Below are 17,838 nucleotides of genomic sequence, written 5' to 3'. Positions count from 1 at the left end.
AAATTTAGAAAAAAGTCAAGCAGTAACACAAGAAAAAGAGAAATTTTATTTTTTCTATCAATGCCCCTGACACAAACATACATGTACAAATTCAAACTAGACCACATAAGTACAATCCTAAATTCTAATTTTCTAGAACATTCCTCCTAGCCACATTAAAATTAAGAAGAGTGAACAAAGAACCCTCAATAAACACAACAAATAAAAAACTCTATGTACTTTACTATAATAGTGAGTTAAAGAGAAACCAAAAGGGGGAAAGGCAATAGAAAAGTGGGGGACAGGCTTGTATATGTGAAACAGATAGAGATACAGTATCATTATCTACCCAGAGGGGCAAAGAAGAGGCATATTTATTAATACTAAAATAAGGATATGTGAAATGTATGGCAGTAGCTTTTAATGCTTACATGGTGATTTATTCTGTAAGTGGTTGACTACACTTCTAGAAAGAAATCAAAGAACTTTTACTTCAAAAAAAACAGCAGTCTTTGGTTTAAGACAGAGATGGCCAAATGACCATTCTTTAATCAATTAACATGCTGGCATTATTAATAAAATGATGAAGTTACCCAGAAATTATATCTCATGGCCACAATTCCAAAGACATGTTACTAAGTAAAAGATGTTCCTCTTACAGGTTGGGACCAGGGATGAAGATCTTATATTAATTATGAAAATTCCACTGCTATTTTAGTTTTCCTGTTAGTTTCATACACAAAAAAGCCCAGAATTATATACATGTATATGTAATCATTATATATGTGTATGTATGCATATATGTGTGTATATGTATATGTATGTATACATATTAATTTTATAGATTAAAAAAGGACTAAACTTATGGAAGTCAATGTTAAAAACTGAAAACAAATAAATTAATAAATTTGAAAAAAAAGGACCATACCCTTTATACATACACAGTATAATGGCCCTTACTTCCATGTGACAGACATGTGTATATACATATACATATACACACATTAATATTAGCCACATGGAACTAAGGGGCATTATAGTGTGTATATGTATGTGTATTGGAATCAGAAAGATTCATCTTCATCTTCATGAGTTCAAATCTGACCTCAAACATTGACCAGCTGTGTGACCCTAGGCTTAACTTAACCCTGTTTGCCTCAGTTTCTTCATCTGTAAAATGATCTGGAAATCCACGTCCTCATGGCAAACCACTCTAATATCTTTGCCAAGAAAATCTCAAAATGCGGTCATGAAGAGTTGAACACAACTGAAATGACACAATAAAAATATGTATGTACGTATCATGGAACTGAGAGCCATTATTGTGTGTCTATGTACATATGTTTGTATAAACTATATATATGTATATATATATATATATACATATATATAAACATTTCAGGAATTTATATATACACATAAAAAGTGTGAGTATTCCTATCCAAATTTTGGAAGGACAGAAAGACTTAAAATTGTCTCTTTTCCCCAAAGGAACAAGGGGAAACTTAGTTTTTCTAGTGGAAAGTAGGGAAGAATATTTCTTATAGGAAAAAAAGTCTACTTTCATGAAAAAATATCTCCATCTTGTGGATTTAAAAGACATGTTAAGTTTTCACATCATAATATCCTTTCTTGGTAAAGAACTTCATAATCCAGGTAAATTTGATTTAAGGACTAGATCTGGGCCACTGATAAGAGCTTCTCAACCCTTGATCTAATGGAAAATAAACATAAAGAGAAATGTTACCTTTCTGTGAACCACGTTTTTTTTTTTTAAGGTTTTCAGAGAGTTTGTATTCGAAAGTAAACTTCTGAGAAAAAGATGGGAGCATTTCAGCAGCCAACTACAGCCCAAAGGCCAAATCCATGAGCAAAGAATTGTTTTTATACTTTTAAATACAGTAAAACTACTTTAAAATATAGAAACCATTCTTTGCTGAAAGGGACAAAGAATCATGAGCCTTTGCCAACCACTACTCTGGTGGATACATAGAAAAACTTTATTCAAGTAGCAGCAGGGAGTCTTATCTGACAAAGACGTGTGAGTAAGAATTTCTTCACTAAGTGGGATGTTTGACTCAGTGACATCTACCTTCTTTTCCTGGTCTGCAGATCAGTGGACCTTTAAATCATTGCAATCAATACTACTCCAAAGTGATCTACCAAGTACAATAAATATCTTTAAACAATTCTCAGCCAAAGATATGGAAGTGATCGTAGAAAACTGAAAACAAATAAAACAATTTTTAAAAAATAAAATTTTAAAAAATGAAAAAAACAATTCTCACCACCATTTCATATTACAGATGGATGGCCTTCCCCCTCCAAAGGTTGTTTCTGAAAAGTTTTCATTTATAGTATATTATAAGCACTATTTTAAAATATTTTGTTGGTAGTGAGTGACTATAAATGTCAGCAAGTTCAATTTTTAAAAAATTATTCTTATCACTGGTTATTTTAGTTATTCCTGAAAATTCTGTGAAGGAAATCTTCCAGACACCTGGAGCCATGAAAGACACCATCAAGAAGTTGCTTGCTCATAAGAACAGTGTAAAAAAGAATGAAGAAATAAAGAATGTGATCCCAGAACCTGCTGTGACTCCAGCTACCAAGGTTCTGTTGCAGCCGTTCCATTATGAAGACAGCATTCAGGCTGGTGAGGCCTATGATGGAAAGGTGAAAGAACATGAAGATACCAGGAGAGAAGATGGGACAGAAAAAGAAGGACAGATTGACCTCAAGAACCAAATTGATCCTGAACAAAGCCTTAGAGGAGATGTGTTCTGTGAGTATCACTTTTATTTTTATTTTTTATGAGGTCTTAGTTCTTATGGTACACTTAAGAAAATACATACAAATGAAGAGGGAACCAATCATCATAAATGCAGTATTACAAGACCTCAGGCTCATAAGCAGTAAGATCCTTTCTGAAGTTGAGCTATTTTAATCTCTTGTTAGTTATAAAAACAAAGTGGCTGCTATGGAATACCAAACCAAACAAAATATACATCTACTATCCACCAACTGCTTCTTATCACTTCTTATTATAGGTAAAAAAAATAACATCCTGACCAAGGGGTCATCAGTTTATCTGTTATACCACCTTATACCACTAAGTCAAGATGATTTGACTTCAAATCTCATTTCTGACATGCATTGGATTCTTGACCATGGACAATCTCTTAACTAATCAGTGCCCCCAGACAATGGTCATTCACCTACAGTGATAGAAGGAGAAATATTAGTAGATATTTATATATCACCTTAAAGTTTTCAATACATGTTATTTCCTTCCCAATAATCTTATTTATTTATTTTATATTTATTTTATATTATAGGTATGTACATCTGTATATATATACACATATATATAATATAATTTTAATAAGAAAACTGAGGTAGCAGTGATGTTGGAGTCAGAGAACCTGCATTCAAATCCTGACTCTTATTTCCTACTTGGCAGCTAGGTAGCACAGAGGATAGAGTCTGGAATCAGGAAAGCCTGAATTCAAATTGACCTTAGATACATTTTAGCTGTATGACCCTTTACAAGTAAGTCATTTACCATCTGTTTACCTCCTTGTTTGCAAAACGGAAATGATAATAACATCTGCCTCTCGGGATTGTTGTAAGGATTGAATGAAACAATATTTAGAATTGATGAACTCTGAGTATAAATTGAAATGTGATTTTCTCACTTAAATATGACTGATATGGAAATGTTTTACGTGATTTCACAAGCATGATTGATGTCATATTTTTTGCCTTCTCAGTGGATATGGGAAGGAGAGAATTTGAAACTCAAAATTTAAAAAGAAAAGAATGCTTAAAATAACTAATAAATTGAACTGCTCTTTAAAATGAAATATTTATAAAACAGATAACAAATAAATAAAATAAAATTTTTAAGTGCCAGGTACATAGTAGAAACTATATAAATGTTATTGTTATTACTAATTATCTTGTAACATTAGGTTATTTCATCTTTCTGAGGCCTCAGATTTCTCATCTATGAGATGAAGACATTGTATGAAGAGATGGAGAGGACCTTCAAGGTCCTTTCTAGCTCTACTGAGCTTATGAGCTCATTATCTGTATCCAGATGACTTGCCTGGCCTGTGTATGCGGGTTTGATAATGATCTATTGAGCAACTACATTAATTTTCTTGGTAATTTAAAAGTCAGGTATCAAACAATATGGAGTAAAGAGAGTACCGCATATGGAATCAGGAAATAGGTTTGAATTCCACCTCACACAATTACTAGCCATTATACCTTGAGCAAGTCCCAGCCTCTCAGAGACTCAGTTTCCTCATCTATTAAAAAAAGAAAATGCACCATAATCATCTCACTACCTACCTTATTGGTTGTTATGAGGAAAGTGCTTTGTAAAGCTAAAAAGTTTTAGTTGTTGATGTTTATTCATTTCAGTCCTTTCTCACTCTTGGTGATCCCATTTGGGGTTTTCTTGGCAAAGATACTGGAGTGATTTGCTGTTTCCTTCTTCAGTTCATTTTACAGATGAGGAAACTAAGACAAACAGGGTTAAGTGACTTGCCCAAGGTCACGCAGCTAGTGAGTATCTGAGGCCAGATTTGAAATCAGGAAGATGAGTCTTCCTAACTCCAGGCCCAGCACTCTAATCCACTTGACCACCTAGATGCCAGAAAAATATTACATAAATATTAAAGGAGATGGACTTCCATTTCTCAAAATAGGTAGGATGAGAATCCAAACACGTTGTACAAAGTATAATAAATTTCGAGTGTCTTTCTATATTGTAAGTATATTTTAATTTCTTGAACACACCTAGAACCTTCTTGGTATCCCCAGAGCCTTGCCTGTGGCTTCCATGCAGTAAATATTGCTTTGATTGATTGAATTATGTACAATACTTGATGTAAATGGATATCAGAGTGATACTCACTATACAAAATAGATTTAGTCCTATGTCTTGCCACTGTCTACCTACTGCTAAGGAAGTCTGGGCTCTAGCCCCATGGCTACTGCTTATCAGCTAAGTGACCTTGGAAAAGTCACTGCTACTCTGTGGGTATCCATTTTCTCCTCAGTAAAAATAGCTAAGTGGCACAGTGAATAGGGTGCTGGGACTGGAGTCAGAAAGACCTGAGTTCAAATTCAGCCTCAAACCCTTACTGGTTATCAACCTTGAGCAAGTCCCTTAACCTCAGTTTACTCATCTAGTATTCAGTCATTTTAGTTGTGTCTGACTCTTTGTGACACCATCTGGGGGGTTTTCTTGGCAAGGAGTGGCTTGCCATTTCCTCCTACAGCTCATTTTAAAGATGAGGAACAAGGTAAACAGGGTTGAGTGACTTGTCCAGGGTCATACAACTAGAAAATGTCTGAGGCTGAATTTGAATTTGCAAAGATGAGTCTTCTGGATTCCAAGCTCAATAATCTATCTATCCACAGCCCCACCTAGCTCCCACATCTTCATCTGTAAACTGGGGATAATTAGCACCTACCTCCTAGTATAGTTATGATACACACACACACACACACACACACACACACACACGTAAAGCGCTTAGCACAGTGCCTGACTTGTCATCAGCGCTATTTAAATATTATCTATTATTAAAAATAAGGACAATGAATTCAATGATTGCTAGGTGGTCCCTCTCAGCTCCAAGTCCAGGATCCAAAATTCCGGAGCTGAACAGGAAGTATTGAGTCCCAAGGTAATTATGGAAGGTCATGGAAATTTGTAGTATGTACATGTGGCATGGATTACCCCAAACCAGAAAACTGAGGACTGAAAGTGTTTATTAGTATTATGAGGCTGTTCCAAGTGGCTTAAATAAAGCCCCTTGAAAATGCAAATGAGGAGAATTTACTGAAATGTGTTCATTCTCATGTGCAAATATTTATAGAGGTAAGCCAGTAAGTTCTAGGCTCTTTGATTATACTCGATAGCAGGGCTTTGACCCACCCAGCCTCTAATTTATTTTGCTTTAACTAATCATTTAGATTTACTGGGAGAGCTACATTAAGGAGTCAGGCTTTTAGCATGCCTGCTTTCATTAGATCCACTTTCAAAATGTTTTCATCTTCTTAAGCACCGACTCTGTTTTAGTTTAACATTTCAGTGGTATCCTATGAAATTTCATTAACATAGTTTTGAGCCATTTAAAAAAATACAGAATGTCCCAAGGGTTTTGAGTTACACAGAAGGGCACCTGCATACCAAATTGGAATCTTTCCATTTAGGAAATGAGAACTGTGAGTTTTATTTTATTGATATCTTTTCTATTTTGTTCCTTAAGATATCTAATTTCTGGTTTATGATATCACTCCTTATTTAAAAAGGGAATTTTTTTATTTAGTCTGATTGCAGGGAGCACAAAACAATTATTCTATGAAACAGGGATTGCTCTAACCACAGGGATCATCCTTGTCGTAGACCAGTCCATCAATCCTATCACTAGCCAAGGTTGGTGGGGAGAAAAGAGGAGCAATTTTATCCTCACTCCGCCTACTCAAGGTTGTCCTCTAGGACTAGGTAGGTAGTGGGTGGCCACCAGATCAAAAACATTCAAGCCACCACCAGTATCAAGAATACTTAAGATCCTCAAAAGGATCTATGATCCTATCAATTTGGAGTTTCCTTGCAATGGTACAGATCATCATTCATCCACATCTGTCCTTATTATTCAACTTTTATCCATGATCTCCCAAAAATTTGACACAAGGAGTTCATCCACTATGCTGGGGGCTACCAAGAGTACAAAACTTATATATCGCTGAGATCTTTTAAAATAAGGCATATCAATCTGTAGTACTAACTGAAATTTATTTACTTCTTTGACCTTCTGAGAAAAAAATGGTTTAACTTCTAGGTGAGCAAGGGATGTGGCTTACTACAAATAAATCAATATCCTATAAGGCATGGTGGTGATGGGGAAGGGAATAAGCATTTATTAAGAACTGACTATGTGTGTTTTTTCTTAACCCACTGTTTTCCCCCAATGACATGGGGCTAAGTTACTCAACCCTGAGTTGCAAAAAAGTTTGCATTTACCACCTGTAAATTTGTGCATAATTTATGTAAAATTTTTGTAAGTTGCCTTAATGTTCTCACATGATAGTAGAATACCAAAATTTGTAAGTCATCCTATGAGTCGAGATTATAATGCCCAATATGCCATTGTAAGGAAAAATAAAAGTGCTACAAGGAAACTTAAAAAAAAGAACCTATGTGCCAGGCACTGTGCTAAGTGCTTTACAAATATTATCTCATTTGATCCTCATAACAATCCTGGGAGATAGAGGCTACTGTAATCTATATTTTACAGCTGAGGAAACTGAGGCAGACAGAAGTTGTAACTTGCCCAGGGTTATAGAATTAGTGTCTAAGACCATGTTTGTACACAAGTCTTCCTTTTTCCAAGTTCAGTGCTCTATCTGCTGCATCACCTGGTTTCCATTCTATAGTATGTGTGTTGTTCAGTTGTTTTCAGTCATGTCCAACTCTTCATGACTCCACTTGGGGTTTTCTTGGCCAAGATACTGGAGTTGTTCACCATTTCCTTCTCCAACTCATTTTACAGATGAAGAAACTGAAGCAAACAAGGCTAAGTGACTTACCCAGGGTCACACAGTCACTAAGTTATTGAGGCCACATTTGAATTCAGGAAGATAAGTGTATTCTATCCACTGTGCCACGTAGCTACTCTGCAGTGTATGTAATAAAGCATAAATTTCTCCCCCAAAGACTCCAGAGGAAAGCTGTATATAGATTTTTTGCCTGTATCCTTTTGGTTTAGGAAGTATTCATGGAATATCAGCATTGAAAACTGTAACACACTACTAGTTAGTGGAAGATTAATTCCCTATCGTGACCTGGGCATCAAGATCCCACGGGTCATTTCCTTTTTTTCCTGCTCACTCTGGGATATTGGGAATCCTGCCTAATTGCTAGAACATTGCCAAAAGTGTTCTGTAGGGGCAAGGAGATGGAATATTCATCTTTGTGACTTCTCCACCATTTTCTTCTTAATCCTAGCTTTTATTGTGAGTGTTATAGTGGAGCCATGCTCTTATGGGCCCTGAATGCTTTCAGTGCTAAAGATGAGTGGATGTAGGTTCTATAGCAGGCTGGGCATAGAGGAGGATGTTTTCATTTTTTCTTGCAGTTCCCCATCAAGGAAGCAGGGACCTATAACTGCCTTAGTTCCACTGGCCTTGGGCGCCACAAGACCTCAGCGAATATTTATTGAATGATCCAGCAATACCCCTGGAGAATGGTACAGTAAAAACAGTCATGCAGATTAACATAGGGCTACAGATATAGCATCTGGAAGAAATTAAACTGAATCTAAAAGAAATTAGGTTATGGGGAAACAAAAATTATGGGTAAAATGAAGAGGAGAAAAAGCATATAGCACAAATTATCTTGGCTTTTAGGTTAATAGATGGCTCATTTCTGTGCCATTGATGGAGGAAGTATTGGAAAAGGACTAACTTTAAGTTTGTAGCTCATCTTGTTCATTTATTCTTGGACCTTAAATAGTCCTGACTTAGGGGAAAATGAAAATGAATTGCAAGCATAAAGGAAAATAGCAAATCTTCCATTTTTTGTGCTCCCTTTTAAAGGAATGTTAATGTATGAAATGGAGTCGAACAGGACAGTCTCAAAGAACCCATCCAACTCTAAATTCTGTGATTGATTTGATGAACCAAGTCATATTCTTCCAATTGGTTTCCTTAATAGAAGCCCACAAGACTAGCCAAGATGAGCTTTTTAAAAATGCAGTTCCATTTAGAGAAATAAATATTTTAAAGGAGCAAGATCCAGCTCTTGGAGAGGATAACTTAAGCATAATTCTCATCTACAAAATGATTTTCAGGAATGGAATATTTAATGAAGCAGTTAGTATGTCAAGGATACAGATAATAGAAGAACCAGACATGCACTAAAACACCATGCCTTGAATGTACCTTTTGCTGGCACACTTGCTGAAATGACTGATGGCTGCATTTTTGTGGTTGTTCAATTGTTTAAGTTGTGACCAACTTTGTGACCCAATTTGGAGTTTTGTTGGCAAAGATACTGAAGTGGTTTGCCATTTCCTTCTTCAGTTCATTTTGCAGATGAGGAACTGAGGCAAATAGGATTAAGTGACTTGTGCAGGGTTACACAACTACTTTGTATCTGAGACCAGATATAAACTTAGGATGTTTTCCTGACTCCAGGTCTGGCACTGTATCCACTGTGCCACCTTGCTGCCACATACTACAGGTTAAGCTTCTATTCAAACAAACAACATCATTGGTTTTATAACAAAAATATTTTAAATGACTTTATTATTTCAAGCAATATTTTAATTTTTCAAGCACAAAACAATGTTTGAAATTTCCAATTTCAATATTTCAAACAATATTTAATATAACAAATACCAATATAGTGAATTTAGATTGTATTTTGGAGTTTTCTATTTATAGAAATTCTTTTTCTTCTAAGTGTAACATTATTATCCATATTTCTATTTTATTCATAGTATTTAAAAGTATAATCAAATGAGTTCAAATGAAAAATTAAGGTCAAATGAGATAATACTTGCAAAGTACTTAGCACAGTGCTTACCACATAGTAGGTACCTAATAAATTCTTGTTCCTTCCCCTCCCCTGCGTTTTATTTCATTCAGTGAGCCAGCATTATACAGATTTGCTTTCAGCTTCCTCCAATCAAATTCATAACATTGAATGTCAGTGAAATGTTTTTGAAGACTTGTACGTTTGTATAAGGGCAGTAGGGGTGCAGTGGACAGAGCACTTAGGCTGGAGTCAGGAAGACCTGAGTTCAAATTAGGCCTCAGACACTTACTAGTTGTGTGCCTGGGCAGGTCACATAGCCTGTTTGCCTCAGTTTCCTCATCTATAAAATGAGCTGGAGAAGGAATGACAAATCACTCTAGTATTTTTGCCAAGAAAACTCCAAATGACAAAGTCAGACTTGACTAAAAACAGCTGAACAACAGCACCACTTATATAAAGTAAATAATTCAGATGATATGTCTGTGTGTGTGTATGTGTGCATGTGTGTGTGGAGAAAAAATGTTATTTTAGTCTTCCTACAATGAATTAAAATGGTATGAAAGTTGGCCTTGAGTTCTTGAAGGCTATGTCAGTAGAGAGTTAGCTCTGGCAGGTACTGTCAAGCTGGAAATGTTTATGGATGGATCTCAACTTGAGAGCAGAAAAGGGACCTGGTCCATTTTTCTCTTTTTTTTTTTTAAACAGTTGAGGCCCAGAAAAGTTGTGTCTTGCCCATCCAAGATCACATCACTCAAAAGCAGGAGATCTGGGATTTAAACCCTGCTTCTCTGACTTTAAAGTCAGCATTCTTTATACTAGCCTGCCTCTGTGTGATTGTATGCCTGTTGTTTGGGGATAAGCCTAAATTCAAAAAAATTCATCATTTGAGTAGCCACATGGTGATAAACTTTATAGACACAGCAATTCCTAAAGACCATCTGCTAAGTGATAGAGGGATTGAGGACTACTTAAGGAGAGGGAGTCATTTCTGACTCTTGGTGACCCCATTTGGGGTTTTCTTGGCAAAGATACTGAGGTGGTTTGCTCTTTTCCTTCTCCAGTTCATTTTACAGATGGAACTGAGGTAAACAGGGTTAAGTGACTTGCCCAGGGTCACACACTTGCCTAGGCCCAATTTGAACTCAGAAAGTTGGGACTTCCTGACTCCAGGCCTTGAACTCTTTCTACTGAGGCACCCAGCTGACTAAGGGAACACCTACACTAAAGAAATCACAGGTCCTTGGTGTATAAAAACATGATTATATCATTGATTACTTTTTAGTAGTATTAGTGAGGTGAAAGCTGTCTGCACAAAACAATAGAAGCCCTTAGGAGTCTATCAGAGCTAACTTTACATTTTTTTTCATTCATTCAACAAATATTTATAGGGCTCCTACTGTATATGAGGGACTATGCTAAGCACTATGCAAAAGTAGACTCTTTTTTTCAGCTCAGAAATTCTGAAAGTGTTTGAATCCTTGTGTTTGTCAGTATGTCTTTATATTCTTATGTGTAATCTCTTAAATATCTGAATCTGAGAGGCCTTTCTTAACCCTTATGTTTGTTTTTAAAATTATTCTAAATTTAATCATTAAAAAAGGACATTTCCTTATACATAGCATTTCTCATAACTGGTACATGGGAGAACTTAAAAATATAGAGGAAGAAATGGAAGGAGTGGAGATCAGATGGAATATTACTTCAGAACCCAAAAAGAGGATCTCATATAAAACTGTGATTCTCTATTTCCTACTGCTTGCTTAGTTTTTTTAAACTATGTAATAAACTTGTTATTTCTAAAACTGTACTTCTTGATTACTTCCTTCTGAACTTCTTTCTGTTTTATTTATTTAAAAAATGTTTTATTGACTCTCTTTTTAGTAAAGAACATAACTATTGCTATTCCCCCCCTTTCCTCCAATTAAAAACTGGAAAGAAAAAAATAACTGTGTAACTAATAAGCCCAGTCAATCAAAACACAGTGGCCATGTCCAAAATATATGTCTCTTAATGCTCCCAGGAGCATTAATCCATCATCTCTGTTATCAGGAAGTAGGTAACATTCTTCATCACAGAACCACTGGAACTGTGGTAGGGCATCGCTTTGTTGACAATTCCTATATTTTCAGAGTTATTTGTTTACAATGATGTTGTCCTTGTATAAATTTTTCTCTTGGTTCTGTTTACTTTATACTGTATCAGTTCATATTACCCAGCATTCTCTGAAATGGTCTCTTTTCTTATTCTTTCATACTTAGGAATTTGCTCAGCCATTTCCCAGTTGATGGTCCATCCTTTATATTCTAGTTTTCTTTTCTCTCTTTCCCCCTTTAAGTCCCTTTTCAGGATCAGATATTTACTTTTGGTTGTGATTATTTCCTCCCTGGCATTATTCTCCCCCCTTAACCCTCCTCTTCTCCCTATCTTCATTTGTTTCTCTGTTGAGTTTAATATATTTCTATATGAAACTGTTAATTCTATATCAAATTTCTATATCAAATTCTATATCAAACCTATATCAAAAAGATTTCTATATCAAAAATTGCATGTATGTGTTTAACTCTCCCTTGTCAGACAAAAGTGATATTCATCTGATTCCCACTCCTCCTATCTTTCTTATATCTGTAAAACCTTTTCAGACATGACAATGATGAGAAATAGCAGCTTCCACTCCCTTCTCAGTCCTTTCTATACTAATGTATTCCTCCTTTCTGGGGACAGCAAGGTGGTGCAGTGGATAGAGCACCAGACCTGGAGTCTAGATAAACCTGAGTCTAAATGCAGCCTCAAACACTTACTAGGTAGAGAAGGAAATGGCAAACCACTCCAGTATCTTTGCCAAGAAAACCACAGATGGAGTCATGAAGAGTCAAACAACTGAGCAACAATAAAGAATTTCTCCTTTTACCTCTACCTCTCTGTCCCCTCTTCAAACACTCAGAACACAACCAATCCACCTCAGGTTCTCTGTTTTTTTTTTTTAATCTCTGTGTTTTTTTTAATTTAGCTCTCTCAATATTTTTTTGAAGATATTCAGGTTCAGAAAGGACAGCTGTTTCTTCTTCCCATTAAAATGTTAGCCTGACATCATCATACAGCCCCTTCTAACTGATTGAATAAATTTACTTTTCTAGATTTGTTTTGGTTCTTGTGTTTGTACTTTAAGGTACCTGTTTGTCTTTTATCAGAAATTCTTTAAAGCCTCTAAGTCCAGTTTTCCCTCTAGGATTATACATTCAACTTTACAAGATAAGTTATTCTTGTTTCTATGCTTATTGTTTTGCCTTTTGGGATATTGTTCTCCAAGATCTTCTCTCATTTATAGTAGAAGCTATAACATCATATGTGATCCTGACATGGTTCCACTTGAACTCCTTTCTGTTTGCTTATGATATTTTGCCTTTGACATGAAAACACTGGATTTTCACTACGGCATTCTTGGACCTTCAGGACCGTCTATGGCATCTAAGTAAAGAGTGCTAGGGATGTTGAAGCCCTTTGGACTGGAGTGTGCCAGTCTGAACACCATCACTGCCACTCCCTGTTTCTTCCGTGGGGATGTCTGCCCTCTCTGAATCTTTCTTTGGGGTACCTTACTCTTCCTGCTTCTAGGCACAAAATCTCACAGGTTACATGCCTCTGCAGAAGGGGATGGTAACAAACCATTTAAGTACCTACTGTTACCAGGCACTATGCTAAGTACTTTAGAAATATCCCATTTGATCCTCACAATAACCCTGGGAGGTAGGTACTATTATTGTTCCCATTTTATTGTTGAGGCAGACAAAAGATGAGCAAGTTGACCAAGGTAACACATCTAATAAGTGTCTAAGGGTGGATTTGAACTCACATCTTCCTGACTTTACACCTGGCATTTAATCCACTGCATTATCAAACTGCCTTTCTGGTTGTGCTAGTAGGCTTGTTAGCCTACGCTGGTGCTGGCTTTACTGCTGGCCAATTTTCCTATTGCCCATGGACTTCTTGCTTACATTTTGCATAGTTCTGGGATAGAAGAAGTCACTTACTATGGTTTCTCACTAAATGTCATTATTCACTCTGTGGCAAATTGTAGGTTTGTGCTTGGAAAGGTATGTGAGATATAGACAGTGTTTCCTGTTCATACATCCATCTAGACCAGAAGTCCCTTAACATCTGTCTTCAGCCTCTAATAGACAACTCAGAGAAATAAAAGTGATTCAATCAATGCAACAAACATTAAGAATCTACTCTGTGCCAGGGCATTGTGAGGGGCAGCTATGATATAGCCAAGTTGAGCCACTTTCAGTTATTTAAGGTATAGCAAATTGACTTAAGGTACTCATAATTATAATTCATCTACAAAATGCCACCATCATGTAGTATGGTATAGAGAAAGAAGATAGGGGAAGGGATGGTAGGGTAAGACACTGAAAGAAGGAAGAGTGACAGGAAGAAATACATAGCAAGCACTATATAAATGTTTTGTTCATCTGTGTCCAACTGTTCAAGACCTCATTTAGGGTTTTCTTGGCAAAGATATGGGAGTGGTTTGCCATTTTTTTCTCCAGTTCATTTACAAATGAGAAGATTGAGGCAAATAGATATAGGTGACTTGCTCACAATTATACAACTAGTAAGTATCTGAGGCCAGATTTGAACTCATGAAAATTAGTCTTCCTGATTTCAGACTTGGCACTCTAGCCACTGTACCACCTAGCTGCCTCATATAAACATTAGCTATTAATATTAATTAAAGTGGAACATCTTAACTTTAACTTCATTCAGTAATACTTAGCTAAGTATCAGGATTCCTAAAATTCTCAATTTGAATAAAAAGCATTTTGCAGCCACATTATAATTGTGCATAATTTTACAGGCATAGCCATTTAAATTAATCTACTTTGACAGTTATTAAAATGCCACTTTCAGAGAAAACCTTGTATTAGTACTGTGTGAAGTTGTATGTTTAGCTTATAATTTTCGATGGCTTCATTTAACATATATTTTGTCAAGAGGATAAAATATTGTGATGATGTGGACAGAAGCTGAATTCAATGAAACATAAGCATTAATACTCTATATGGAGAATAACGACATCTTCCTAACCTCAGATTATTTGTAATGACAAGTATTTTTGTTAGTCTCTAAGGTTAACGAAGCGGTTCCATTTGATCTATTCCTGGTCCAGAGAAAAGTTGTGATCTCAAAATTAGAACACAAAGGTAAGGAATCTTTCCTTGCCAAATCTGTGTTTTCTCATGTGGTATGGTTTTGTATCTTATTTTTATTAAACAGTCAATGAGATCATTGTTAATGACTCACAATGGCATTGTGCCAATTCAACTCGTTTCCAGCTGCAAACCCAGAGGATGCATCATTACCACAGCTATCTGTTTTAACTATTGCATACTTATTTGATGAACACTAATGATTATATCAAGACTAATTTCTCTCTGTCCCATTGCTCCTTAGAGAGGGAGGAAACAGGTTGGTTTAAATGAATATCTTTGGGAGAAGAAAGAGAAATACCTCTTCCAGATTGAATGCAATGGCATTCCAAATGCCACTCCAGTGGCATTTCAAATTGATAACCTGGGCTGGAAACCCACTGTTGGCACAATGAGGTCATTGTCTCTACCTTCCCAAGGCCCTGTTTTAAGTATTCCCTCTCCTGACCAAAGCACACACATAAAGCAACTTCTGCTATGTTTGTGGCTCCAGGCAGCAGTGAAGACATATGAACCTCATGTCCTTCTCTACAAGGCTCCACTACAGTGTCTCTGGTGTTTAATCTCAGGCTTCTCTCAGACTTTCACATTTCTGTCCTACATTCTCAAAGCTTATGCTACTTTCCATTCCTTTCTGCTGCTATCCATGTCTGCTTTCCTTCTGTCTCCTCTGCTTTAGAATAACTTTCTTCTACTACCTAACAAACTGTCTTTCTGCCTCCTCCAGGTCATTCCTCAAAGCATGTTCTGAGAAGCCCTTCCTGAAGGAACAGAGGTCTCCTGAAGACCAGTGGTAGACTCACCACAGCCCCCTTTGGTCCCCTGCTTTCATCTGTCTTTCCTTTAAGTGTGTTATTTTTTCATTTCTCTTTGTTAACATTTCTCTCTGTTCCCTGATTAGTCAGAAATCTGCCATAACTTAATGAGACAACATTGTTCCAAGAGTCAAAAACTTACAGGCTCTGGTCCCAGCTAGCCTATAGATTGGTTCTGTGGCCTTGCCAAATTATGGAGATACGTCATGGCCGTGTCTGTAGAAAATAAATCCTACAAATACAAATCCACTTTTGTTTTTCCAGACATCCTTTTCTCTTACTTATTGCTTACTTATTACTTATTCTCTTACTTATTTCATTACTTACTGGGCCTTAATGAGGTGGAAATGAAGTTATTTCTTCATTTATAATAGCTAGCATTCCTATAACTCCTTGAGGTTTGTATAATACTTTATATGGGTTAACTCATTTAATCCTCATAATGACCCTGTGAGGTAGCTGCTATTATTATCCCCATTTTACATGTGGGGGAATTGAAGCTGATAGAGATTAAGTGACTTGCATGGGATCATACAGCTGGTGAGTGTGTAAGGCAGGATTCCAACTCAGGTCTTCCTCACTCTGACTCATTCTAATGTATCATTATTATAATGCTTGTTATTACTATTATAATTACGAATTTCTCTTTAGACACCTAGCTATCTTCTAGTTATTTCAGTTGAGTAGAATAGCATGGATATGATTCCCTATCAAAATCTACAAGTAAACCACTTAATTTTTTGAACCTCTTTTTTATAAAAGTGGAATAATAATGATCATATTATTTACTTTACATGATGTGACAAAAGCACATTATTAACATGAGTTGTTACTATTAGAGAATTAAGAAATAGCAAGATATAATTAAAAAAAATTAAGATCAGAAGACACCCAAACCTTTATTAACATTTTTGAGGAGGTGAAATCTCTAATTTTGACCTTATTAAAAGTGTTTTCACCAAAAAAAATAATAATAAGCAAGGTCACTAGAGGAAGTACAAAGTATAGTAAAGATCCAGACCCATTCCCTATGGAGCTTACCATATGGTAAGCTTTACTACCACAGCCATAACCCCTAACCCTACTTTGATGTCCCCAAAATAAGTCTCCTTTGTCATAATGGAATAAAGGAAGAGGACCTGTTTGTACACATCCACCACCACTAAAGGAAAAAACAACTCCAAATATATGCATTAAGTTTGGGCCCAGAGAACATTTTAAGTGTAAGCATTTACATCTCAGAAATTAGGAAACACTATCAATAAGAAGTTAATGCACTGTTTTTATTAATTTCTAGACTTCTGAAGCAATGGATAAAATGTTAATAATGAATCACAGTGGCTTTGTGCCAACTCAACTGTCCTTTCCAGGGTATTAAACTCAGTGAATACATCATTACCATGCTGATCGACTTTAACAGTAGCATGTGTGTTCATCCTTTGTTGCCAAAGACCATGCCATCAGAGAAATAATGACATGACTCGCACTTGACTTTGTTTTGAGTGAGGGAAGGCTGTGCAGGTCACCAGCCTCACTTCTCCCCCAGAGCCATCTGAATCCAGTGACCAGATATTCATCAGGATGACTGGAGATGACCCAGGATGAGACAATTGGGGTTAGTGACTTGCCCAAGGTCACACAGCTAGTGAGTGTCAAGTGTCTGAGGTGAGATTTGAACTCAGGTCCTCCTGACTCCTACACTGGTGCTCTGTCCACTGCACCACCTAGCTACCCCTACCAAAGCATACTTACTTGCTGAATACTAATGATTATAAAATATCAAGGCTAGTTTCTCTCTGTCACAATTGTCCCTTCTCCTTCAAGGGAGGGAGGAAAGAAGTTGGTTTAAATACCTATCTTGGTAAAGGAAGAAAACTACTTTTCTGGATTTCATGTAAATTCCCTCTATTGTCATTTCAATAATGCAGATTGATAATGAATATTAAACTTCAAAGTCTGTCATGCATTTATTTTTCCCAGGAGGTACTGTTAAACATTGACTAGCACACCATCTTCATATTCAAAAGGCGTCCCAATTGAAAAATTCAGATTCTATAGGTTTAGAAGAGAGAACTTCCTAGCATCTTTTAATCAATAATTTTAAAAAATCCAATTGAAAATAAAACTTTCACTGTTGGAAAAGAGAGAAAGAGGACATTGGAAGGTAAAGAGAACAGGAGAAATAAGCAGAAGACCTGAACCAGACATTTTTGAACCTGCAACTTCAGGCAATCCACATTGGTGAGATTATATCCTCTCTTATTAACATCTC

At 36.2% G+C, this 17,838-nt stretch overlaps 1 protein-coding gene across 1 annotated transcript in view; it reads left to right on the top strand.

Moving 5' to 3' along the window:
• EGFL6 (EGF like domain multiple 6) overlaps nt 1-17,838 on the top strand; it is a 72,533-nt gene that overhangs the window by 40,677 nt on the left and 14,018 nt on the right. The window contains exons 8-9 of the mRNA XM_072614362.1: nt 2,441-2,764; nt 14,665-14,745. Of these exons, the coding sequence (XP_072470463.1) occupies nt 2,441-2,764; nt 14,665-14,745 (405 nt within the window). The remainder of the gene's footprint in view (nt 1-2,440; nt 2,765-14,664; nt 14,746-17,838) is intronic.

Source organism: Notamacropus eugenii, chromosome 5, assembly GCF_028372415.1.
Source record: "Notamacropus eugenii isolate mMacEug1 chromosome 5, mMacEug1.pri_v2, whole genome shotgun sequence".
NCBI classification, from domain to species: domain Eukaryota; kingdom Metazoa; phylum Chordata; class Mammalia; order Diprotodontia; family Macropodidae; genus Notamacropus; species Notamacropus eugenii.
The sequence above is the reverse complement of the archived record's forward strand: the minus strand, read 5'-3'. Positions and strand labels throughout refer to the sequence as shown.